Source organism: Bos taurus, chromosome 8, assembly GCF_002263795.3.
Source record: "Bos taurus isolate L1 Dominette 01449 registration number 42190680 breed Hereford chromosome 8, ARS-UCD2.0, whole genome shotgun sequence".
Classification (NCBI taxonomy): Eukaryota; Metazoa; Chordata; class Mammalia; order Artiodactyla; family Bovidae; genus Bos; species Bos taurus.
Window position 1 is genome coordinate 38,994,584 of NC_037335.1, and position 25,607 is coordinate 39,020,190.

The following is a 25,607-nucleotide window of genomic DNA, read 5'->3' on the forward strand; positions in this document are numbered from 1 at the left end:
GCTACCTTGCAGAGACACAGCACTAAGTGGCTAGCAGGTATTGTTTTTGCTTTGCATCTAAAATTGTCAAGTGCTAACTCTGGGTTGCTGAGCTCTAATAAGTCAGTGAGGAATCCAGATATCTCTAATATAAGAAGTAGGTGTTAATAATTACAAAAGATTGACAATTTAAGTATTTATAGTGCCTATATTCTTTATTTTTCTTTCCATTTCTCATAAGCCCAAAATTATTTTTTTTATTAAAAAACTACCTACTAATCTCAAAACAAAAAAACTTTTATAATAAAGATATACGTAGCTATTATCACTACAAGTAATCAAATTTAGTTCATCAATATTGAGACAGCTTGATGCTATTGCTACATGATGTCACAGGAAGTACAAAACATCACCTATGACAAAAGTGTCTAACTAGAATCTAATCAAACCTTAAATACAAGGGTAAGAATAAGGTTTTAAACTGGTATCCTAAAAGAAAGTGACTTTCTACAGAACTCTAAGGACACCAGCTACAGACAGATTAATTGTTCAAAGTAAGTACTAAGAGATCAGGGCTAGAAGCCACTAGTAGGATATGTCACGTAGCTATAATCACAAAAATTTCATCCCAACCCACAATCATGCCGTAAGAAGGGCTGATTCTGCCCCAACTCATGAAAACCGAGGTGACTAAAAGACTGAAGGCCAAGATTCCATTTTCATCCTGGAAGAAGGGTTGAAATCCTCGATTCTAATCTGGCCTTGCTATACCCCTGGGTGCTAGCCCTGAATGCAGATGATGTAGAAGTGCACACCCACCACTGTTCCTATCTGTGAGCTTCCTACTAATTTGACTGTAATGGTTCAGTAAGAACCACCTTCAAGGTTCAAACAGGTGTTACAGAAAGTAATTAAATGCCATTATGAGAAAACATAACAAGACACTTTAGAATGTAGGATATTCTATAAACAACTGACCTAGACTCTTAAAAAAAAGTTAATATCATAAAAATAACAAAGGCATTATAGGTTGGCACAAAAGTAACTGCAATTTTGCACTGCTGAACTTTGCTGTTTGACACTGGAATATGTTCTTAAATAAATGTGGTTATGTTATACATCATTTTAATGGGCATTTCTCGCTTTTTTTTTTTTTGCTAATGACTTATTACTTGCTGTTTATATTTATTTTACACTAGGGAAATGATGTTAGACAAAAAGCAAATTTGAGGGATTTTCTTATTTAAGTTCAAAATGGGTTACAAAGCAGCAGAGATAACTAGTAACATCAACAACGCATTTGGCCCGGAAACTGCTAATGAACATACGGGGCAGTGGTGGTTCAATTAGTTTTGCAAACAAGATGAGAGCCCTGAAGAGGAGAAGTGCAGTGGCCAGCCATCAGAATTTGACAACAACCGAGAGGATCATCAAAGCTGATCCTCCTGTAACTAGAAGTTGCCAAAGAATTCAACATTGACTGTTCTACAGTCATTCGGCATTTGAAGCACTTTCTGGAAAGATGAAAAAGTTCGATAAGTGGGTGCCTCATAAGCTGACCACAAATCAAAAGAAGCATCATCTTCTCTTATTCTATGCAACAATGAACTATTTCTAGATCAGACTGTGACATGCGACAAAAAGTGGATTTTACATAGCAACTGGCAATGATCAGCTCAGTGGCTGAACTGAGAAGAAGCTCCAAAGCACTTCCCAAAGCCAAGCTTGTACCAAAAAAAAATAGTCATGGTCAGTGTTTGGTGGTCTGATCCACTACAGCTTTCCAAATCCCAGCGAAACTACTACACCTGAGAAATATGCGCAGCAAATCAATGAGCTGCACTGATGCACTGAAAACTGCAATGCCTGCAGCCAGCACTGGTCAACAGAATGTGCCCAGTTCTTCCACATGTCACACAATCAATGCTTCAAAAGATGAATGAATGGGGCTATAAAGTTTTGCCTCATCCACCATATTCATCTGACCTCTCCCCAGCCAACTACTACTTCTTCAAGCAGCTCAACTTTTTTGCAGGGAAAATGCTTTCACAACCAGCAGGACACAGAAAATGCTTTCCAAGTGTTTATTAAATTCTGAAGCACAGATTTTTACACCACAGAAATAAACTTATTTCTCTCTGGCAAAAATGTGTTGATTGTAATGGTTCCTATTTTTATTAATACAGATGTGTGTGAGCCTAGTTATAATGATTTAAAATTCATCATCTGAAACCACGATTACTTTTGTACTAAGAATTTTTATAGGCAAAAGGTAACTAAAGAGAAATGATAACCAAATATAATTCATGAATTTTGAATGATTCTGACTAAAAAAAGAGAGATATAAAGGAAATTTGGTGGCAATTAGGTTAGTCTGAATATGAATGAGTTTTAGATCTTATTGAGGATTTATCATTAATTTACCCATGCATTTGATTAAAGATTGTGTGTCTATGTAAGAGAAAATGAATTAGGAAGGGACTGGGAGACATGATTAGGAAGTAGGAGTGATAAAATTTATATTGGCTAGCAATGTTCTATTTCTTGACCAAGTTGTGAAAAGATGGATCCTTGTACTATAATTATTTGTAAAACTGTGACTATCTTGATTACACACTTCCCCATTTGTTTTTATTTTATAATATGAAAATTACAAAGGGTATTATAAGTTATATGTCAATAAATTTGACAGTGTATATGAAAGAAACCAATTCCTAGAAAAATATAACTTGCCAAAATGACTGAGGAAGAGATAGAAAAATCTGAATCTTCTGTAAGGCTATTTTAAAAATGAACTGGCATTCAATTTTACTTTGAAAACCTTCATTATTTGAATCAAGTCAAGAAAATGATTTTACAAATGAGCTTTAAATGTGCTTGTTAACTAAGGCACACTCACTAACTCAAAGGCAAGTCAACACTGATGTCTTAAAAAGAAAGGATTAGGGGCTTCCCTGGTGGCTCAGAGGTAAAGAATCCACCTGCAGCAGACATAGGTTTGATCTCTGGTCCAGGAGGCTTCTACACGCTGTGGAGCAACCAAGCCCATGTGCCGTAACTCTAGATCTCAGGAGCCAAGCCCATGTGCCACAACTACTGAAACTTGTGCCCCCTAGAGCCTGTGTTCCACAACAAGAGAAGCCATCTGCAATGAGAAGTCCAGTGGCCCCCACTCACCACAACTAGAGAAAATCCTGCACAGCAACTGAAGACCCAGCACAGCCAAAAATAAACAAAACCTCCTCCTGATGTTATTTAAAACAATAAAGAACCTAAATTTTAACTGATTTAACCTTGTGACTCAATTTCCTACCACTGAAAAAAAGCTCACAAATTAAAACACCTAATCTCCAAAACCCTTTATATTTGCTTGCTTCAATTAAAATACTTTTACATTTTATATTAAGGTTGATTCATAAATTATAAAAGGCACAACAAAATTCCTAAGTGTGTTAATAAGAACATCTTATGTTTTTAAAAAAAATTATTTTTGGCAATAAGTCTTAAAATACAGGCATCTACATTTATTACCTCGCACAACCAAATGCCATCAGTCGATACTTGTTATTTACTGCTACACAAGTTCCATCAACAACATCTTGTGGCCAAACTCCATGAAGCTGCTAAAATTAAGAAAAATAGTTAAGATTTAAAATGTGTTCTCCAAATATACTTCAATTAACATAATTCCCCTTCAGTAAACATAATTTCATAAGGTTTTATATGGTTCTTTATATGGTTTCATCTGGATAGGAAAACATCCCATCAGGACTACCATCTGGATTTTTTCCCTTAAAATCTCAATTTCATTAACTGGTTTAATAAATATTTCCAGATGAGCTCAGTCCAGTGCTAATTCATTTATAAAACACTAAAAGATGGATATCTGATCTCTAAATTCAAATTAATTGAAGACAATTTTCCTATTAAAATGTAAACCTCTTGATGGTAGAAACTGCATCTAACTTACTCACTATTCTTCTTCTTCCCACTTAGCACATAGTGTTTAACTTTCCCAATCAATGGGAATTAGTCAATTTTATTTGGTCTATCTCGTCTCTTGAGAAACCTGTATGGGGGTCAAGAAGTAACAGAACCCTGTATGGAATAATTGAATGGCTCAGGATAGAGAAAGGAGTATGACAAAGCTGTTTATTGTCACCCTGTTTATTTAACTTATACACAGAGCACATCATGCAAAATGCCAGGCTGGATGAATTACAAGCTGGAATCAAGACTGTCGGGAGAAATATCAACAATCTGAGATATGTGGATGACACCACTCTAATGGCAGAAAGCAAAGAGGAACTAAACAGCCTCTTGATGAAGGTGAAGGAGTAGAGTGAAAAAGCCAGCTTAAAACTCAATATTAAAAAAAACTTAAGATCATGGCATCCAGTATCATCACTTCACAGCAAACAGAAGGCGAAAAGGTGGAAGCAGCGACAGATTCCTCTTCTTAGGCTCTAAAATCACTGCAGATGGTGATTGCCGCTATGAAATTAGAAGACGATTGCTTCTTGGTAGGAAAGCCATGACAAACCTAGTCAGTATGTTAAAAAGCAAAGACATCACTTTGCCAACAAAGGTCCCTTATAGTCAAGGCTATGGTCTTTCCAGTAGTCATGTACCAATGTGAGAGCTGGACAATAAAGAAGGCAGAGTGCTGAAGAATTGATGCTTTGAATTGTGGTGCTGGAGAAGACTCTGAGGAGTCCCTTGGAAAGCAAGGAGATCAAACTGGTCAATCTTAAAGGAAATCAACCCTGAATACTCTTTGGAAGGACTGGTGCTGAAACTGAAACTCCAATACTATGGCTACTTGATGCAAACAGCTGACTCAACTGGAAAAGACCCTGATGCTGGCAAAGACTGAAGGCAGAAGGAGAAGAGGGTGACAGAGGATGAGATGGTTGGATGGCATCACTGATTCAATGGACATGATCTTTGGCAAACTCCAGGAGATGGTGAGGGACAAGGAAGCCTGGTGTGCTGTAGTCCTTAGGGTCTTGAAGAGTCGGACATGACTCGGGGCTGAACAACAACGACATTCTTTAGAAGTGATTAATGATTTGTCAATTGCTTACTATTCTCTTTTACTCTTTTGCTTTATAGTATAATAGCATGGTATATGGCAGCCTAACATTACATCTCAGATCTACCACTCACTTGTAAAAATGACTTTGTGACATTTTCAAGCTTCAGTTTTCTTTTCTGTAATTACCTCTTAGAGTGTTTTGAAGTTTAAATGGGAGTAGATATATTCAATACATGTAACCCACTTAATATAATGCCTGGAATTCAACAAGTTAAATAAGCTTCGATGAATAAATGATATTATTATTAAGCTTTATATACTACTTAATTTTGAATACAGACACAGATTCAACTCTACTGTCTGTTTTTATTTGTCAGATCAAGGGCATCTTAGATCATATATTCTAAGGTAAAGGTCACCATGACTGCTAGTTTAGTAAGCACAAAAATTAGCACACTACAATACAGCACTTTATTTTTGGATTCTCACAACAGTAAACATTAGATGATCCGATATAATTAAGCTGTTCAAAACATAATACTATAGATTTTTTAAAATTCCTAAATAAACTATATAATCTACTATCTAAATATGAAATGTTTGCTTCTTTGTAGGAGTTTTATTTATTTTACTTTAATAATAAAACTATACTTCAGATAATGGAAAATGGCAAAAGAGAGCAATGAGCATTATTTCTTTGGACTACTGTCTAGACTGGAATTCATTCATTCATCCCTACCATAAAAGTCTTCCAGGCACCCACTATTCACCAGATGCTGCTCTAGATACTGAGGATACTGCAGATATTCAAACATACTAAAATCCTCAGCTGTATCCCTGCCTTACATTTGTTAAGAGACTGACAAGTTTAAAAAATTGTACAGTATTACACAGAAAGTTGGTAAATGCTACAAAAAAAATAATAAAACAATTATGGAGAAGAGAGTGTATGGGGAAAGGATGTAATATTAAACTATTTTCCCTATGATGAAGGTGCCTCTCAAGGAAAGTACTGAAAGAGATAGAGCAACAGAAAGGCCCTGTCACAGCAGCATTTCTGGCATGTTCAAAGATAAAAGAAACTTGTGTGGCTGGAGTGGAGTGGAATAAGGGAAGAAGTAGTAAAGGAGGTAACGGATGAAATAGCAGGCCAGATTTATAGGGCTTTGAAAGCCACCATGATGAGACCTTTGACTTTTTCTCCATTTCATATATAGGGGGTCATCTGGAGAGTCTTTAATTTTTTTAACCCTTTCTATTATAAATTATGATACATTAAAGAAAAATACCAAAACCAAAAATGTACATCATAATAATATCACAAAGGAAACACTTGTGAAATTACCACTCAGCTAGGAATTACTAGTACCGAAAGTCTCCCAATAGTGTCACTCCTGATCAATATACCCTCACCCCAACCACAAAATTAACCAATATCCAGATTTACATGGTAATCACTTTCTTCTTTTCCTTTAAACTATTAACACTTAAACATGCACATACAAACTCTAATTCAGAGCTGCCTAGGTTTTAAGACTTCCTTCTGCTTTATGTAAAATAGAATCACAGCACATACTTTTTTGTGTCTGGCTGTTTCCACTGAATATTTTTGTGAGATTCATCCATATTGTTGCATACAGTCTTGTTTGCGCATTGCTCATTTTAGCTCACTGGGCCTCTGGCCTCCCCTAGCCTCTGAATTCTTTACTGTTCTGTTAGCTCTCCAAAGCCTTTAAGCACATTAAAAAAATTATTTCTTCTCCAGCTTTTCTAGTTGACCCCAGTAGGTTTTGTCCTGAAACTCTAGTCCTACTAAAGGGTTCTGAGCAGAGGAGTGGCATAGTCTGACATATTTTAATAGATGTGTCTACCGTAGTTTTACAGTGTATACTGTAAGTTATACATAGTGTATATGTGTGTGTGTGTGTATATATATGATGTGTATATAGATGTGTATACTGTATAGTGGCTGTAAATTTGTACAGCCATTATAGAATGCCAAACAGGAGTTTTTATAAGGCACTTAAATAATTTCTAATACAAATACACCATTAGAGTATTTCCCAATTACCAATAATACATATGTAATGTTTTCATGTAACTTATATTTTCTACTTATAACTTCCTTAATAATGTCCATCTACTTTTCATTATTTAAATCCTTAAATTACTAGAAAATTTTCTTTAACCAAATACTAATAAAAGCTGATATTCAGAAATGAGTCAATTACCTTCCAGCTCTAACATGTTTATTTTCAGGAAATAAATTTAAATCCCAAACATACGTCAACAAAATGAAAAGGCAGTCTACTGAATGGGAGAAAATATTTGCAGATCACGTATGTGACAAAAGGTTATATTCAAAATATATAAAGAACTCATGTGTTTAATAACAAAAAAATTGATTAAAAAAGGGGGCAGATGATCTGAACAGACATTTTTCTAAAGAACACATCAGATCAGATCAGTCGCTCAGTTGTGTCCAACTCTTTGCGACCCCATGAATCGCAGCATGCCAGGCCTCCCTGTCCATCACCAACTCCCGGAGTTCACTCAGACTCACGTCCATCGAGTCAGTGAAGCCATCCAGCCATCTCATCCTCTGTCGTCCCCTTCTCCTCCTGTCCACAATCCCTCCCAGCATCAGAGTCTTTTCCAATGAGTCAACTCTTCGCATGAGGTGGCCAAAGTATTGGAGTTTCAGCTTTAGCATCATTCCTTCCAAAGAAATCCCAGGGCTGATCTCCTTCAGAATGGACTGGTTGGATCTCCTTGCAGTCCAAGGGACTCTCAAGAGTCTTCTCCAACACCACAGTTCAAAAGCATCAATTCTTCGGCGCTCAGCTTTCTTCACAGTCCAACTCTCACATCCACACATGACTACTGGAAAAACCATAGCCTTGACTAGATGGACCTTTGCTGGCAAAGTAATGTCTCTGCTTTTCAATATGCTATCTAGGTTAGTCATAACTTTCCTTCCAAGGAGTAAGTGTCTTTTACTTTCATGGCTGTAATCACCATTTGCAGTGATTTTGGAGCCCAAAAAAATAAAGTCTGACACTGTTTCCACTGTTTCTCCATCTATTTCCCATGAAGTGGTGGGACCGTAAGGATACCCAAAAAGTACCTGAAAAGATGCTCAACACCACTAATATAAGAGAAACGCACATCAAAATCACAATGAGATGTTACCTAACACCTGTCAGAATGGCTGTTATCAAAAAGACAAGAAATAATTAAGTGCTGGGACAATGGGAGAAAAAGGAACCCTTATGCATTCCTGATGGCAATGTAAATTTGTACAGCTACTATACATCCATGTTCAATGCAACATTGTTTATAAAAGCCAAAATATGGAAACACTTAAGTGTTCACTGATGGATGAATGGATAGAGAAAATTTGGTATATGTACATACACACACACAAAACGGAATACAGTTGAATCAAACAACATGAGGGTTAGGGGTACCTATCCCCCACAGTAGAAAATACACACACAACTTTACAGCTGGCCCTCCATATCCATGGGTCTGTATCTGTAGATTCAAGCAATTGCAGATTATAGAGTACCACAGTGTGTATTTATTGAAAAAAATCCAGGTGTCAGTGGACCTGTGCAGTTCAAATCTATGTTGTTCAAGGGTCAACTGTGTTTAGCCATAAGGAAGAATGAAATCTTGCCTTTTGCAATATGCTGAGTGAAATAAATTAGGCGAGAAAGCTGATACCATATAGAAAAATACACTTTAAAAACTTAAAATTCTTTCCAGTTAGAGAGAGTAGGCTGAACATGAATATTTAGTTTCTCTGACTCTTAAAACCCCAAATGTGTAAGTTGGCAAGGACAGAATGGGAGAGGAGGTAGTATCAGAAAATTTTGTAAGCTGGGAAGCAAGCGTATGAGTAGAGTCCTTCACTAGCAGTAAGGAACACTTTGAAAAACAGTCAAATTTGCATTATAGGTTACACAAAGGGCTTGGGGAATTAAAATATCTCTTAAAAGCTGAACTAAAAGCAGCAGGACTGGTTCAAAGACTGTTTATTCAATGCCTGGGTCTGCTTAGGTTACCTCCCACTCTGAGCAGCTAAGGAATATTCTACCTCCACTCCAAGAGAAAACTGAAAATTTTCTTTAGAGAAAAACAAGACAAAAATCTCAGTGGTCTCTAAACAACACTGAAAATAGGGATACGTGGGAGTTTAATTCCTGAATTTGGAATCTCTAGTCTAACTCTTTCATAACTCAAAATCCCAAAATACTGGGCCAGCCAGGTACATCGTCTTTGGAGAAGACTGGATAAGGCGTGGGGAGGAAAAAAATAACCCAGTTAGCTCACGTTATGAAGAGCACAGTCAACCAAACCCACCAAATCCCACACAGCCTTCGGGGAATCTAAATTTTTATTTTGGGTCTTTGTCACAACCAAATTCATACACTAACTAATCAAATATTTACCATTAACTCTGAAAGGATCTAAGAGTAAAGGAATATAGGGAATCCTTAGGATGATGATGATGGACAGCCCCCACATGCAGCTGTGTTAAAGGTATGCATAGCAAGCAATCCATCCAGAAGAATCCAAGAGAAATTTCTTCAAGATGACGAAACAAATACTAATACAATCAAAATCACATTATCTATATTGGAATGATGGGAAGAATTTACAGATGTTGTGGGACCAGGGAAGAGGGAAGTAAACAGTCATTTTCCACAACGGCAAGTCAATAACCACAGCCTAAAAACTAAAAACTACAGGAAATACTCAGAGTAGTGGAGATAAACAGCAAAATAACCAATAAAGGAGTAAAAAGTAGTTGCCTCTGAGAATGAACACTGGGCATGAAGAGAGGAAAGGAACGATCACTTTTCATTAACATGTCAAAAGACTTCCTTGTTTATGTATAGTTAAGACTTCTTTGTTTATGTTAGTTGTATGTATAGCTTTGATAAAAAAAAAATTAACCACTCCTAAAATCTTAAATAAGGAAAACTGGAGGGGGATTTAATGAAGATTAAAATTAATAAATGCAAAACTGAAAAACACTGAAAGTAAATCCTACCTCTGCAGTAAATCTACTTGACACTGGTGTAATAAATCCAACTTTACCATCATTAAACACAACAGCAAATCCATCAAGTGTGGCACAGTATTCCATGTCTCTAATGTGCACATCTGCAAAACCCAGGAATGAACCTGCTGATGAAAAAATAAGTATTTGAAATATGAATATAAATATAGTAAATTAATTCTCTTACACTTTTGCTTGCAAACCATGTAAGAACAGTTAAAAGGTCGAAATTTGAAGACCTAACAGCACTGAACAAACTACTCCTTCCTACACACACACGCACACTCACTCAACTCACTCTCCTTTTCTTCCCTTGCATAATTAATTTCAAAGTAGAAAAATCAATGTTCATCCATAGAAAATATCTGTCTATATTATATAAAATATTAAACACCTGGTTCTATCTCATGTAAAAAGTATTACTACCTCTAGATGACTGCAGGTCTACTGAAAAGGGTACTGTACAAAGATTAATAGCTTTCCTCCCATTTGTCATTCCTTCCCAGTGAATAAGATGAAGAAGTCCATCAGAAGTAGCAACCAGGAGATCTTCCAGCACAGACTGCAAACTGTAGGGAAGCAATAAGCAATTTATCAGTTATCTTTTAAGAAAAGCATACTGGGAAAGCAATGAATATAACTGCTCTGGAGAATATTCAAGCAAAGACCATGAAACCACTTATAAAACTGCCATTTATCAACAATTTCACTATACAGTAGTTTATCCATGTATAATTCAATCTAGATCAGAAATTCTGGGGGGGGAAAAAAAGACCATAGTTGCTATTATTACAAACCTGACAGACTGAGTTTAAAAACCAGACACACTGAAATGACAGATTAGAAGATGGAAGGATAAGTGAAGCTGAGAAGAAAGGAAAGAGGCAGAGAAACCATAAAAATGAACTAATGATAGAATGACAGTCTAGAGCTAGGGATCGTAGTGGTTCCCATTCTCTACCCCTGTCCAAGAGAACTTTCACCAGTGATGGAGATATTCCGTAATCCGTACTACTGAACACAGTAGCCATTAGCCATGTGTGGTGACCGCACATTTGAAATACCGAATGAGTGTAACAAAAACACTAAATTTTAAGTTTTATTTTATCTACAATTAACATTTAAGTCACTTCATTTGACTAGTGGCTACTGTCATGGAAAACACAGTTCCAGACCACAGTATTTCTAAGGTATCACAGAATCTCCTGTTAAACGGTCTGGGCTCTGTGACAGGCGCTATGCTTGTCGAAGATTCAAAGGTGAAGAAATATAGTTTCTCCCTCCAGAAGACCTCTCAGGTAACTAAGTACTGAGAATAAATTATGTAGTATGAGCTCAGCATTTATTAATACTTGCAAAGAGCTTTAACAATTACAGTTTCCATGGCAATAAACACCTAATTTGCTTACTCCTATAATGCTAAGCCTGGAGGGCAGTGTTATTTACATCTGGTACCAAATGTTTATGGGAGGAAGGTCAAGAGTGAGGAATAATCCAAAAATGAAGCTACAAAGATACTGGCAGAAAGAAAGAAAGAGAACCAATGGAAACTTGGCATCAAGAAAGCCAAGGGAATCGTGAAAGTCAAAATGTCAGTCGCTCAATTGTGTTTGACTCTTTGCGACCCCATGAACTATATAGCCTGCCAGGGTCCTCTGTCCATAGGATTTCCCAGGCAAGAATACTGGAGTGGGTTGCCATTTCCTTCTCCAGGGAATATTCCTGACCCAGGGATCGGACCCAGGCCTCCTGCATTGCAAGCGGACTCTTTACCATCTGAGCTACCAGGGAAGGTCTCAAGAGTATCAAATGCTATAAAAAAAATTGAGTATAAGAAAGAATGAAAAATGTATGTCTAACATACACTCTATTATATACTATTAAATTAGCTTTCACACTTAAGAGGTTAAAAGTTTACTTCAGAAATATTTTAATTCATAATGGTGAAAAGAATGTTTTTCAGTGTTTTCTTTAACCTTCATTTCTTTGGAGTCCAATGACTTATTCTACTATGTATTTCAGATAATTAACAATTTACCGTATTTTCTTCCCAACTATAAAAATATTTTAAAAGATTATCCCCTTATTGAGCTCCATCTCTGGAACTTCAGAGCATTTGTAATCAATTACAACTTCCAGTTTAAAGAAAATTCATCTTTTATTTTATTTTTATTTTTTTATTTTTTTTAAATTTTATTTTATTTTTAAACTTTACAATATTGTATTGGTTTTGCCAAATATCGAAATGAATCCACCACAGGTATACATGAAAGTTCATCTTTTAAAATATTATATATTCTTTTATTTCAAATTTATATTTTTATGTGTAGCATGTGGTGGCTAGAATATAAAAACTTTATGTTTTAGACCTGCTACTGCAAGATCAAACCAGTCAATCTTAAAGGAAATGAACCCTGAATATTCATTGGAAAGGCTGATGCTGAAGCTCCAATACTTCAAGCACATGAAGTGAAGAGCTGACTCACTGGAAAAGACCCTGATGCTGGGAAAGACTGATGGCAAAAGGAGAAGCAGGTGGCAAAGAATGAGATGGTTAGCGTCACTGACTCTATGGACATGAATTTGAGCAAACTTTGGGAAATGTGACAAACAAGGAAGCCTGCTGGGCTACAGCTCACGGGATCACAAAGAGTCAGACATGACTTAGTGACTGAACAATAACAACTGCATGTCAAAAGAAGTAATTTAGTGGAGCAGTCACTGGACTTCCCTGGTAGCTCAGTGGTAAAGAATCTGCCTGCAATGCAGGTCGGGAAGATAAGCTGGAGACGGGATAGGCTACCCACTCCAGTATTCTTGGGCTTCCCTGGTGGCTCAGCTGGTAAAAAATCCATCTGCAGTGTGAGATACCTGGGTTTGACCCCTGGTTGGGAAGATCCCCTGGAGAAGGCTACCCACTCCAGTATTCTGGCCTGGAGAATTCCATGGACTGTATAGTCCATGGGGTCGCAAACAGTTGGACACAACTGAGCAACTTTCACTTTCAGTCACTGGTTTACCAGTGATCTTCATTCAGTAGGAGTCAGCCTAGGTTTATTTCAAATTGCATTCTTTCTCTTCCTTTCTCATATGTCCCTAGAAAAATCACTGCATATGATGGTTAGGAACAAGATCAAGGTTAACCTCCAGTAATTTAACTGCCTGAGAGACAAAACTCAACACTCCTTTGACAAAGTTAACAGAATTCAGAATCTCTACCATCGTTCACCATGCTGTGACAAAAAATGACCAGGCATCTGAATAAACAAGAAAACAGGATCCAGAGTTATGAGAAAAATCCATCAATGTAAACTGACTCATAAAAAATCCTGATGCTGGAATTAACAATGACTTTACAATAACTGAGACAAATATGATAAACAATCTATATAAAAAGATAGACCCTTCTTGTTTAATTGAAAGTAAACAAACTTTCAGTTAAAGGCTGACTTCAGATGTTAAAGTACTGAATATTTCCATAGTTTAGTAAACAGGTCTTGTTCCAAGTCACCCAAGTGTTTTCCCTCACCACTGATTCCTGTTCTCACAAAGACCTAAAGGATTGATTCTGGGCATCTGGGGGATGTCAAGATCCTATACAAATAATCAGTATCCTTGGGAAGATCCCTTGGAGAAGGGACTGTTTACCCACTCTAGTATTTGGCCCTGGAGAATTTCAAGGACTATATAGTCCATGGGGTCGCAAAGAGTTGGACACGACTGAGCGACTTTTACTTTCACTTTTCTTTCATGTATGTCTTTGTATGTCACACTGATTTTTAAAAATCACCCTGGGTATAAGTAAACACAGAATACATATAAATATACTCTAAGTTATGCCTTTAGAGAGAGGCTCTCCAATCACTAACTTCTATGGGCTTTACTAACAGCTATGTGATATCCCAGGGGTGTCTGTTATTGCTGTTGTTATTCAATTAAGGATCTTAGAAGCAGAATAATAGGATTTTAGAAGGAGAATAACAGGATTTTGGAATCTAATTAGTCAAATATTCTTAATAGGAAATATATAATTAATAATTACCAATTCTCAAATATATAAATATGTTTGTTACCTAATTAATATTAAATACTATATATACTACATGGGGCTTTCTATGTGCCTGGGAAAAAGGAAGATAGAGAATAAACTGTAAAATTTATTAGCATTTATTATTAGTTAGAAACACAGTAAGAGTTTTAATTAAAAATCATATTAGTACTTTTTTTTTTTAATTAAAAAAATTTTTTTGTACTGGGATATAGCCAGCTAACAATGTTGTGACAGTTTTAGATGAACAGAGAAGAGCCTCAGCCATACATACACATGTACCCATTCTCCTGCCAGCCCCACTCCCATCCAGGCTGCCACATAACACTGAGCAGAGTTCCATGTGCTATACAGTAGGTCCTTGCTGGTTATCCATTGTAAGTATCGCAGCGTAGTACTTTTTATTTTCTAAACATACTCTATCCTTAATCAATAACAAGAAAAAGATGTTTAACATTTAATCCTATTCCTTCTTCAATAAAAAATTAAAGATGGCAGTACTCTTGCCATCTTATGCCTATAAGCAGCGGTCTGTCCCTGTCTTTATTTGACTTATTTTCAGCAGTTTTCAGAGAGAAAACAGAAGGCTAAAAGCCCAATTTTCATACCTCCTCACTCAATTGAAAATTATATAGGAATTCTCCAACTAAATTTCCAGGAGGTCCATGTTACAGGTGCTAATAGTAACACTCATCTGAAATACAATCATTTTACTGACGTTTTGAGAGAAACCTTAGAGATTTCCAATCATCTAAATAAGTAGGTTAAAAACGAGCACAAGTTACACTTGTACAAGATAGCAGGAATTCTTTTTTTTAAAGGTTTTTTTCCTATCCTATTTCCATGAACTGTATATTTTTCCCCCCACCAGGTGGAGGCAGAAAGCCATGCTTGTACAGTCCCACATAGCTCGGTTCCTAGACATTCAAAATTCCTCACACAAGTTACATTCTTAAACAGAATCTCTATGCTGAAATAAAATCCGAGATTGAGAGTAACCTTAACGCAATCTTTTGTAGCCCTCATCACATTTGAAAGTGAATAGAAACACCAAAAAGGCATTCTTTTTCTCTGAGAATTGGAGTGAAAAAGGATAGATTAAACAAGGCAAGACAACAGTCAGCCACTTGCACACAATACTATTTAGTATGTTCCACTATCTGTACTGTATTCTAATAAGAGAAACAATAAAAGAAGCCGTTCATTACAACTGTGAATCGGAAGGATTTAAAAAACATAGGTACTGCACTCATATACAATAGCTTAATATATTCACATATTGCATTCATATAAATACTTCTTCCAAAACCTGTCCCCCTGCGCCACTCAGTTCTCATGCCCAGTTTCTTAGGTATTCTTCCAGAACAACACCTAATCTACCACCACCAGCGCTCGTTAAAAACAGGAACAGTAATGCTAGCATTATTACATACAGCATATTTTTCTTTTTTTTTTTAATCCAACAACATATTTGGGAGTTTTTTCAACAAAGAGTGCCCTCAACGTTTGTACAAAAGCAGAAGTATCTTTTTAAGTAATAACACTATGTTATACCATTTGAAACGAAGAAAACAGAGTAGCACTCATAGTCAACAAAAGTCAGAAATGCAGTTCTTGGGTGCAATCTCAAAAACGACAAAATGATCTCTATTCGTTTCCAAGGCAAACCATTTAATATTACAGTAATCCAAGTCTATGCCCCAAGCAGTAATGCTGAAGAAGGTGAAGTTCAATGGTTCTATCAAGACCTATAAGACATCTAGAACTAACACCCAAAAAGATGTTCTTTTCATTATAGAGGACTGGAATGCAAAAGTAGGAAATCAAGAGACACCTGGAATAACAGGCAAATTTGGCCTTGAAGTACAGAATGAAGCAGGGTAAAACCTAACACAGTTTTGCCAAGAGAATGCACTGGTCACAGCAAACACTCTCTTCAACAACACAAGAGACAACTCTACACATGGACATCACCAGATGCTCAAAACTGAAATCAGACTGATTATATTCTTTGCAGTCAAAGATGGAGAAGCTCTATACAGTCAGCAAAAACAAGACCAGGAGCTGACTGTGGCTCAGATCATGAATTCCTTATTTCCAATTCAGACTTAAATTGAAGAAAGTAACACCACCACTAGACCATTCAGGTATGACCTAAATCAAATCCCTTATGATTATCAGTGGGAGTGACAAACAGATTCAAGGGATTAGATCTGATAGAGTGCCTGAAAAGCTATGGACAAAGGTTTGTGACATTATATAGGAGGCAGTGATCAAAACCATCCCCATGAAAAAGAAATGCAAAAAGGCAAAATGGTTGTCTGAGGATGCCGTACAAATAGCTGAAAAAAGAACAGAAGTGAAAGGCAAAGGAGAAATGAAAAGATTTGAATTCAAATTCCACCCATTTGAATGCAGAGTTCCAAAGAACAGCAAGGAGAGATAAGAAAGCCTTCCTCAGCAATCAATGCAAAGAAATAGAGGAAAACAATAGAATGGGAAAGACTAGAGATCTCTTCAAGAAAATTAGAGATATCAAGGGAACATTTCATGCAACGATGGGCTCAATAAAGGACAGAAATGGTATGGAACTAACAGTAGCAGAAGATATCAAGAAGAGGTGGCTAGAATACACACAAGACCTATACAAAGAAGATCTTCATGAGCCAGATAATCATGATGGTGTGGTCACTCACCTAGAGCCAGACATCCTGGAATGTGAAGTCAAGTGGGCCTTAGAAAGCATCACTACGAACAAAGCTAGTGGAGGTGATGGAATTCCAGTTGAGCTATTTCAAGTGCTAAAAGATGATGCTGTGAAAGTCCTGTACTCAATATGCCAGCAAATTTGGAAAACTCAGCAGTGGCCACAGGACTGGAAAAGGTCAGTTTTCATTCCAATCCCAAAGAAAGGCAATGCCAAAGAATGCTCAAACTACTGCACAAGTGCACTGATCTCACACGTTAGCAAAGTAACACTCAAAATTCTCCAAGCCAGGCTTCAACAGTACGTGAACGGTGAACTTCCAGATGTTCAAGCTGGATTCAGAAAAGGCAGAGGAACCAGAGATCAAATTGTCAACATCCGTTGGATCACTGAGAAAGCCAGAGAGTTCCAGAAAAACATCTGCTTTATTGACTACGCTAAAGCCTTTGCCTGTGTTGATCACAGCAAACTGTGGAAAATTCTTAAAGAGATGGGAATACCAGACCACCTTACCTGCACCCTGAGAAATCTGTATGCAGGTCAAGAAGCAACAGTTAGAACTGGACATGGAACAACAGACTGGTTCCAAATTGGGAAACGAGTACATCAAGGCTGTATATTGTCACTCTGCTTATTTAACTTATATGCAGAGTACATCATGTGAAATGCCAGGCTGGGTGAAGCACAAGCTGGAATCAAGATTGCTGGAGAAGTATCAATAACCTCAGATACACAGATGACACCAACCTTATGGCAGAAAGCGAAGAAGAGCTAAAGAGCCTGTTGATGAAACTGAAAGAGTGAAAAAGTTGGCTTAAAACTCAACATTCAGAAAACTAAGATCATGGCATCACTTCATGGCAAATAGATGGGGAAACAATGGAAACAGTGACAGACTTAATGTTGGGGGGGCTCCAAATTCACTGCAGATGGTAACTATAGCCATGAAATTAAAAGACACTTGCTCCCTGAATAAAAGCTATGACAAACTTAGTCAGCATATTAACAAGCAGAGACACTACTTTGCCAACAAAGGTCCATCTAATCAAGGCTATAGTTTTTCCAGTAGTCATGTATGATGTGAGAGTTGTACTATAAGGAAAGCTGAGTGCTGAAGAATTGATGCTTTTGAACTGTGGTGTTGGAGAAGACTCTTGAGAACCCCTTGGACTGCAAGGAGATCAAACCAGTCAATCCTAAATGAAATCAGTCCTGAATACTCATTGGAAGGACTGATGCTGAAGCTGAAGCTCCAATACCTTGGCTATCTGATGTGAAGAACCAGAAAAGACCCTGGTTCAACCCTTTTCTAACCATGGTCCTTGGAAAAGACCCTGATGCTGGCAAAGATTGAAGGCAGGAGGAGAAGGGGACGACAGAGGATGAGATGGTTGGATGGCATCATTGACTCCATGGATGTGAGTTTGAGCAAGCTCCAGGAGTTGATGGGACAGGGAAGCCTGGCATGCTGCAGTCCATGGGATCACAAAGAATCAGACACGACTCAGCAACTGAACTGAACTATATCATTTGAACAATTCTAGATCTTATAAAAAAATAAAAATTTCTAAATAGAATTATAATTGATGTATCCAAACTGTGGGCTTTATTACTATAATTTAAATATAATAATGTACTATTTTGTAAGGTTTTACGTTTTTTATAAGACTAATCAAGAATTTCTAGGACTAAAAAGAAATGATCCTCGATGACAAGAAGTAAAATCAACTTTCTTATTGCTCATGTGATTAACAAACCCCACCCTGTATACTGTCATCACGAAATGCTAAGTTTAACCAAAGTACTGTACCTCATGATGGGTGCTTGCAAATCCAGTATTTTCTTCATCTCTAAATTTAATGCTGGAGCACACTGTTCCTCCTTAAAATGGGGTGTCCCTTTCATTTGTGGGCTTCCTCTAAAAAAAAGAATACACAGGATTAAAGAGAAAGATATTTAATTCAATCATATGTACAAATTAAGTGTTCATCCTTTAGGTTCTCAAGTAAAAAACATATTTAAATTCCATTTTAGCAGACAATATCAATTAGAAATTAATGTGTTTGACCAATGTAACCTGTGTTGGGGGCGGGGGAGGGTTGGTAGTAGAGGGAGAAAAGCAAAGAATCTAAAACACACACACACACACGACAGTCAAGATAAAAGTGAATTCTCAAAGGAACCAAGAGAGAGCTTATTTACAATGACTGGTTGCCTTTTTCTGAGTTGGACAACTATGGAACTTATATACCATTCTATCGTATAGTGCATATCCGAAGTGATCCAAATCGTCACCTCGTCTTACCTTAGTCCACACCTCACTCTTGCTTTCTATCCTTTAGGTGTATATCAGACAGAAGGTCAGATTCAGGGATACAATTAGGAGATGTTTTAAGTAAGTGGTAATAAATGGCAGAATGGCTAAATTTGAAAACTCCTTGGCACTAAATGGCTGCACTAGAGCAGCTAGGTCAATGCCAACATAATTGAGCTGTCACACACACACCCTCAAAAGGACTATAAAGATGTTTTAGGATCTTTATAACCATATGGCATTTGGACCATTCTTTCTCAATGCCTGTGCTAGGATTTAATAGCTATCTGTCTATTCTCTTACTATCAGTTATGATTAACTTAAGGCAACAATTAGTCTGCCTCCATCATCTTTCCATCTTGTTAGCTATAATCCTATAAACCAATTTGTCAATATTACTAAAATTATGTGCAAAGAGTCTAACAAGTTAAACAGCTTTTAAGAGTCCTAGCTTTGAGTAAGAAAATTATTCAGATACTTTTTTAGTTTTAGGTTATTTCCCATACTGAAGCCTGATGGGGCTTTATCATCATCCAGCTACTGCCATGTGCTGGAATATCTGATTCTTTCTACATGTCTGAATGGCTAAACGGGCTAATGTTTAACCAAACATGTTCATATTCAATTAGTATGTCTGAGTGATATGATAGCCCTTAGAAGGCCACTATGAGTTATTATCAATAATTTATAGGAGTCACATCTGACCAATCACACAAAACACTGTGATGAATTTCCTGAGACATTCTCCATGTACATCTAGTTTTAAAGTTATTTTTCAAAGTAATACATACATATACTGATAAAAAGTCAAACAATGCTAGAAGGCTTACAACCAAGAAAACTACAGAAGTAGTCTTTTTTCAGTGACAAAGCAGCCAGCTTGAATTCTTTGAGCTGTTATCTTTTTTTATCTACTTGCATATTTTTAAACCATGTGTTTACACTGCTTTAGCATCATTAATTTTAGACATTATTGACTTTCTATTCTCAGTTACCATTTTCTCCCCATCCTCCCAATATAATTACACCAAATGTTTTCATTATGATGATTATATAAATATGTTTCACTTCTGGGTCAAGTAGTGTTCAGTAATTACATTTCTTTCCTTATATAACTTGATAATTTTCTTGAAGTTAACTTTACCACATGCCTCCATTTGCTTGATTTCCTTTAAACTTATACCTAATTGTCTCATATTCCTTAACAGCTCTGACAAAACAACTCTCAATAAAATCTTCTATTTGGGCAAACCTGTTATAGAACTTATCATTTCCATTCCCCCTGCCCCTGCTTCTGGAGTCACCCTTCTTTATGCCCAATGGCCTACTGCCTAAGTCTAGTGCATAGCTATTGAATATGATATTTACTTCGTCATCATCCTTATGATTTCTTTGCTTCCTTCCTATGTTGAATCCTTTATTTTATAGATCCCGTATCTTCCTTGGTTCACATATTCTTGGGGCTTCCTGGAAAGGTGCATGAGAAGTAAACTTAGAACTCTCAAGTCTGAAATGTCTCTATTTTATTATGACACTTGAATGAATGCTTGTCCCTCCAAAAAAGACTATGATAAAGTTGTCTGAAAAGGCATTTCTTCTGCTACTGTTCTACATCCTAGGAGGGTCCCACAAATGTTTCTTCCAATGCTTTTACTGAATTTTAAATTTCTGCTATCATACTTCTCAATTCCAGGAACTTTCTCACCGATTTCCCCTTTTTTCTTATAGAATCATTTTTTTAAAATTAGGCACTATCTGTTTAAGGTTGTTTATTATTATCTCCCCAAAGTGTTTTTTTTCCCTGCACTATTTCCTTTCCATCATTTGCATTTTTAAAAAAGGTTTATTTATTTATTTGGCTGCACTAGGTCTTCACTGCAATGTGCAGGCTTTCTCTAGCTGTGGCACAAGGGTTCTAGAGGGTGCAGGCTCAGCAGCTGCAGTGAGCCGGCTCTCTAGTCGCAGCACACGGACTTAGCTGCCTCATGGCTCGTGGGATCTTCTTGAGCCAGGGATCGAATCCGCATTCCCTGCACTGGAAAGTAGATTCTCAACCTCTGGACCACCAGGGAAGTCTCATCTATTTCCTGTGAGTTTCCTTTTTTCTGTGTGTGTGTCTATTTTACATTGGAAACTCTCTTAAGATGGCTAACAATCCTTAGCTAACAATATTTCTTCATGTTTAACAGGTTAGTAAGAAAAAACAAATTATAAGCTCTGTGTTAAGTTGGGTTGTCAACTGGTGGCCCTCAGTATACTGGCCAGAAGTCTTCCAATATGATAGCCTGTTGGGTCATTCATCTGGAGTGATTTAATTTCTCCAGGAAGAATCCCTCAATCCTATCTGGGATATTTAAGTACAGAAGCCAGATGTCTGGAGCAGAGCAAGGGAAGAAAGCTTGACATGCTATCATTCAGCACAACTTTCACTTAATCACCATCTTTAGTTTAGCATCTCATCCTTGCCCTATTCTATGCCTGGAATCCCTCTGGTTTAAACAGACAGTGTATTTCCTGCCTCCTGTGAGGTAAGAACATAGAAATTCCATTCCCTGTTCAGATTTTTCAAACAATCCCCATTTATGGCCCTCTATATTCTGTGATATTAGTACCTGAGCCATTCTAGAGTTCTGATCAAACAAGTTGTTGTTCATCAATATCAAATATGCAACCACAGGCTCTCAGGTTTGATATTCTTCTTGAGTCATTTATTCTTATCCAAATTTTTGGTTATTGGTTAGATATTTCCAGCTGTCATTAAAGGTGAAAACAGAATTTCAACTTTTCGTTCTAATTGCTGATTTTCAAGAAAAAAGCAGAGGTCTTCCCTGGTGGTCCAATGGATGGGAATCCGCCTGCTAATGCAGGGTACACAGGTTTGATCCCTGGTCTGGGACGATTCTACATACTGAGGAGCAACTGAGCAGGAGCACCACAACTACTGAGTTCATGTGCTACAACTACTGAAGCCTGGGCGCCTAGAGCCTGTGCACCACAGCAGAGAGGAGCCACTGCTTGCCACGACTAGAGAAAGCCAGCACATAGCAACAAAGATCCAGCGCAACCAAAAAAAGTGGAAACCTCATCACCCATCTTTAAACTGCAAACTATTTTCCTTTATATAAATACTATCATTCAGTAAAGCTAAAGTATTAACCATTTTATAGCAAATTCAAGTAAATTCTGACTTCTCAGTGACTTTCACTGCAAAACTAAGAAATATATTTCACAGTATAGTTTCCATTGCTTCCTCTAAACGTACTAAAATGCAGTCAACTGTTAAAATCACAATAACAAAAAAAATTAACTTTCTGATCAAAAATACTCTTACTTATAATTCAACAATAATTTGAGTACTGCATCAGATTTTTGAAAGGGCAGGTTTCTCTGGTGGCTCAGATGGTAAAGAATCTGCCTGCAATGTGGGAGACCTGGGTTCGATCCCTGGGTTGGGATGATCCCCTGGAGAAGGGAATGGCTACCCACTCCAGTATTCTTGCCTGGAGAATTCCATGGACAGAGGAGTCTGGAGGGCATAAATGATCAGACATAACTGAGCAACTTTCAATCATCCATGGAAGATGAGGTGGGAAGGGTAAATTAAAGTCTAACTATGAAGAGCACTGAATGCCAGAAGGAAAAAAAAAGCAGTAAATTGAGCATTCACTAAATATGAGTACACAATAAATTCTGCAGACATTATCTCAATCGACTGACTACCATCCTTTGAATCAGGCATTATCATCTCTATTTTTCCAGAAAAGAAACTGAAGCTTCAGTTTATTATTAAGAATTCTGTTTACAGTCACACAACTAGTAAGCGCAAGAGTTGACATGTGAGCCAGTGGTTTCAATTCCAGGTGGTAAGAAACTGAAAACTAGTAGAATTAAAGAGGTTAATAATAACCTTTGTGTACACAAAGAAATATTACAATGAATGCCAAAGAAGGGATTAGGGATAGAGTGGGGAGGAACAGTCTGTAGATCACTTAGGAGACTATTAGCAAGAGTACGCAAAGTCATCTGCTGGCAGACAACTTTATCATAACCTTTTCTGAAAGGAGATAATAAAAGCATACTGAGAATTATAACTCTCACTCAGTAACAGAGGCTTCTTAGAGACAGACACAACCACACTGTATGCATACCTGGTTGTCATTTAAGCTACTGAAAAATAATGTATTTCTCATTCTTGGGCACATAAAATTGTGCTTTCCTGACCACTTAAGATGATGCTGTTAAAGTGCTGCACTCAAGATGCCAGCAAACTTGGAAAACTCAGCAGTGGCCACAGGACTGGAAAAGGTCAGTTTTCATTCCAATCCCAAGGAAAGGCAATGCCAAAGAATGCTCAAACTACAACACAATTGTACTCATCTCACACGCTAGTAAAGTAATGCTCAAAATTCTCCAAGCCAGGCTTCAGCAATATGTGAACTGTGAACTTACTGATGTTCAAGCTGCTTTTAGAAAAGGCAGAGGAACCAAAGATCAAACTGCCAACATCCGCTGGATCATGGAAAAAGCAAGAGAGTTCCAGAAAAACATCTATTTCTGCTTTATTGACTATGCCAAAGCCTTTGACTGTGTGGATCACAATAAATTGTGGGAAATTCTGAAAGAGATGGGAATACCAGACCACCTGATCTACCTCTTGAGAAATTTGTATGCAGGTCAGGAAGCAACAGTTAGAACTAGACATGGAACAACAGACTGGTTCCAAATAGGAAAAGGAGTACGTCAAGGCTGCATATTGTCACCCTGCTTATTTAATTTATATGCAGAGTACATCATGAGAAACGCTGGACTGGAAGAAATATGAGCTGGAATCAAGACTGCCAGGAGAAATATCAATAACCTCAGATATGCAGATGACACCACCCTTATGGCAAAAAGTGAAGAGGAACTCAAAAGCCTCTTGATGAAAGTGAAAGAGGAGAGTGAAAAAGTTGGCTTAAAGCTCAACATTCAGAAAACGAAGATCATGGCATCCGGGCCCATCACTTCATGGCAAATAGATGGGGAAACAGTGGAAACAGTGTCAGACTTTATTTTTCTGGGCTCCAAAATCACTACAGATGGTGACTGCAGCCATGAAATTAAAAGATGCTTACTCCTTGGAAGGAGTAAGTAAGGAAGGAAGAAGGAAAGTTATGACCAATCTAGATAGCATATTCAAAAGCAGAGACATTACTTTGCCAACAAAGTTCCGTCTAGTCAAGGCTATGGTTTTTCCTGTGGTCATGTATGGATGTGAGAGTTGGACTATGAAGAAGGCTGAGCGCCGAAGAATTAATGCTTTTGAACTGTGGTGTTGGAGAAGACTCTTGAGAGTCCCTTAGACTGCAAGGAGATCCAACCAGTCCATTCTGAAGGAGATCAGCCCTGGGATTTCTTTGGAGGGAATGATGCTAAAGCTGAAACTCCAGTACTTTGGCCACCTCATGCAAAGAGTTGACTCATTGGAAAAGACTCTGATGCTGGGAGGGATTGGGGGCAGGAGGAGAAGGGGACGACAGAGGATGAGATGGCCGGATGGCCTCACTGACTCGATGAACGTGAGTCTGGGTGAACTCCGGGAGATGGTGATGGACAGGGAGGCCTGATGTGCTGTGATTCATGGGGTCGCAAAGAGTCAGACACAACTGAGCGACTGAACTGACTGACTGACCACTTAAAATGAGGTACGGCCATGTGACTTGTTTTGGCCTACAAAACACAAGGGGAAGTGATTTGTGTTACTTCTGGGCAGAGTATTTAAGAGCCAACACTTAGCACATGATGCTCTGCTTTAATCCTCTATCTCAGGGACTTAGCTGTCATAAGCTTAGCTTATGACATATAATACAGCTGTCCCTTGGTGTCTGGAGAGGACTGATTTCAGGACCCACCATGCATATCAAAATCTACTGATACTTAAGTCCCACAGTTAGTCCTCTTTATCTGTGGTTCTGCATTCACAGATTCCACTAACCATGTGTCATGTTGTACTATATCTTTATTGAAAACAATCCACTCATAAGTGAACCTGTACAGTTCAAACCCATGTTGTTCAAGGGTCATCTATATACTATGTCAAATAACTGTAAGAGTTATTAGACTGTGGTCCAGTAAAACCCAACAGTAGCTTGTGATTATCATTCATAGGTGATTTTATTCAGTATGCAGTCTGAAGAGCAGAAAGAAAGAATGAAGAAAAATGAATGTAGCTTAAGAGACCATGGGGCGCCACCATGCATACCATCACACATATAATGGGAGTACCAAAGGAAAGGCAAGAGAAAGGACACAGGAAGAATAACTGAGGAAATAATGGATAAAAATGTTCCAGATATGATGAAGACATGAAATCTACTATCCAAGGAACATAGCAAACTCCCAAGAAGGATAAATTTAAAAAGATTCACACCAAGATACATAATCTGTAAACTACTGAAAGACAGAATCTTG

At 37.5% G+C, this 25,607-nt stretch overlaps 1 protein-coding gene across 9 annotated transcripts in view; it reads right to left on the reverse strand.

Annotated features, from left to right (window-relative positions):
• RIC1 (RIC1 homolog, RAB6A GEF complex partner 1) overlaps positions 1 to 25,607 on the reverse strand; it is a 144,161-nt gene that overhangs the window by 47,323 nt on the left and 71,231 nt on the right. For 3 of the 9 annotated variants that reach the window (XM_005209979.5, XM_002689601.6, XM_059889547.1), the window contains 4 exons: positions 18,654 to 18,761; positions 10,515 to 10,657; positions 10,080 to 10,216; positions 3,511 to 3,602 (listed from right to left, as the gene is read on the reverse strand). In XM_005209979.5, coding sequence (XP_005210036.1) covers positions 3,511 to 3,602; positions 10,080 to 10,216; positions 10,515 to 10,657; positions 18,654 to 18,761 — 480 coding nt within the window. Of the gene's footprint in view, positions 1 to 3,510; positions 3,603 to 10,079; positions 10,217 to 10,514; positions 10,658 to 18,653; positions 18,762 to 20,525; positions 22,301 to 25,607 lie in introns of those variants that run through there. The other 6 variants (XM_059889548.1, XM_005209978.5, XM_015472474.3 and 3 more) reach the window with 6 other exon arrangements.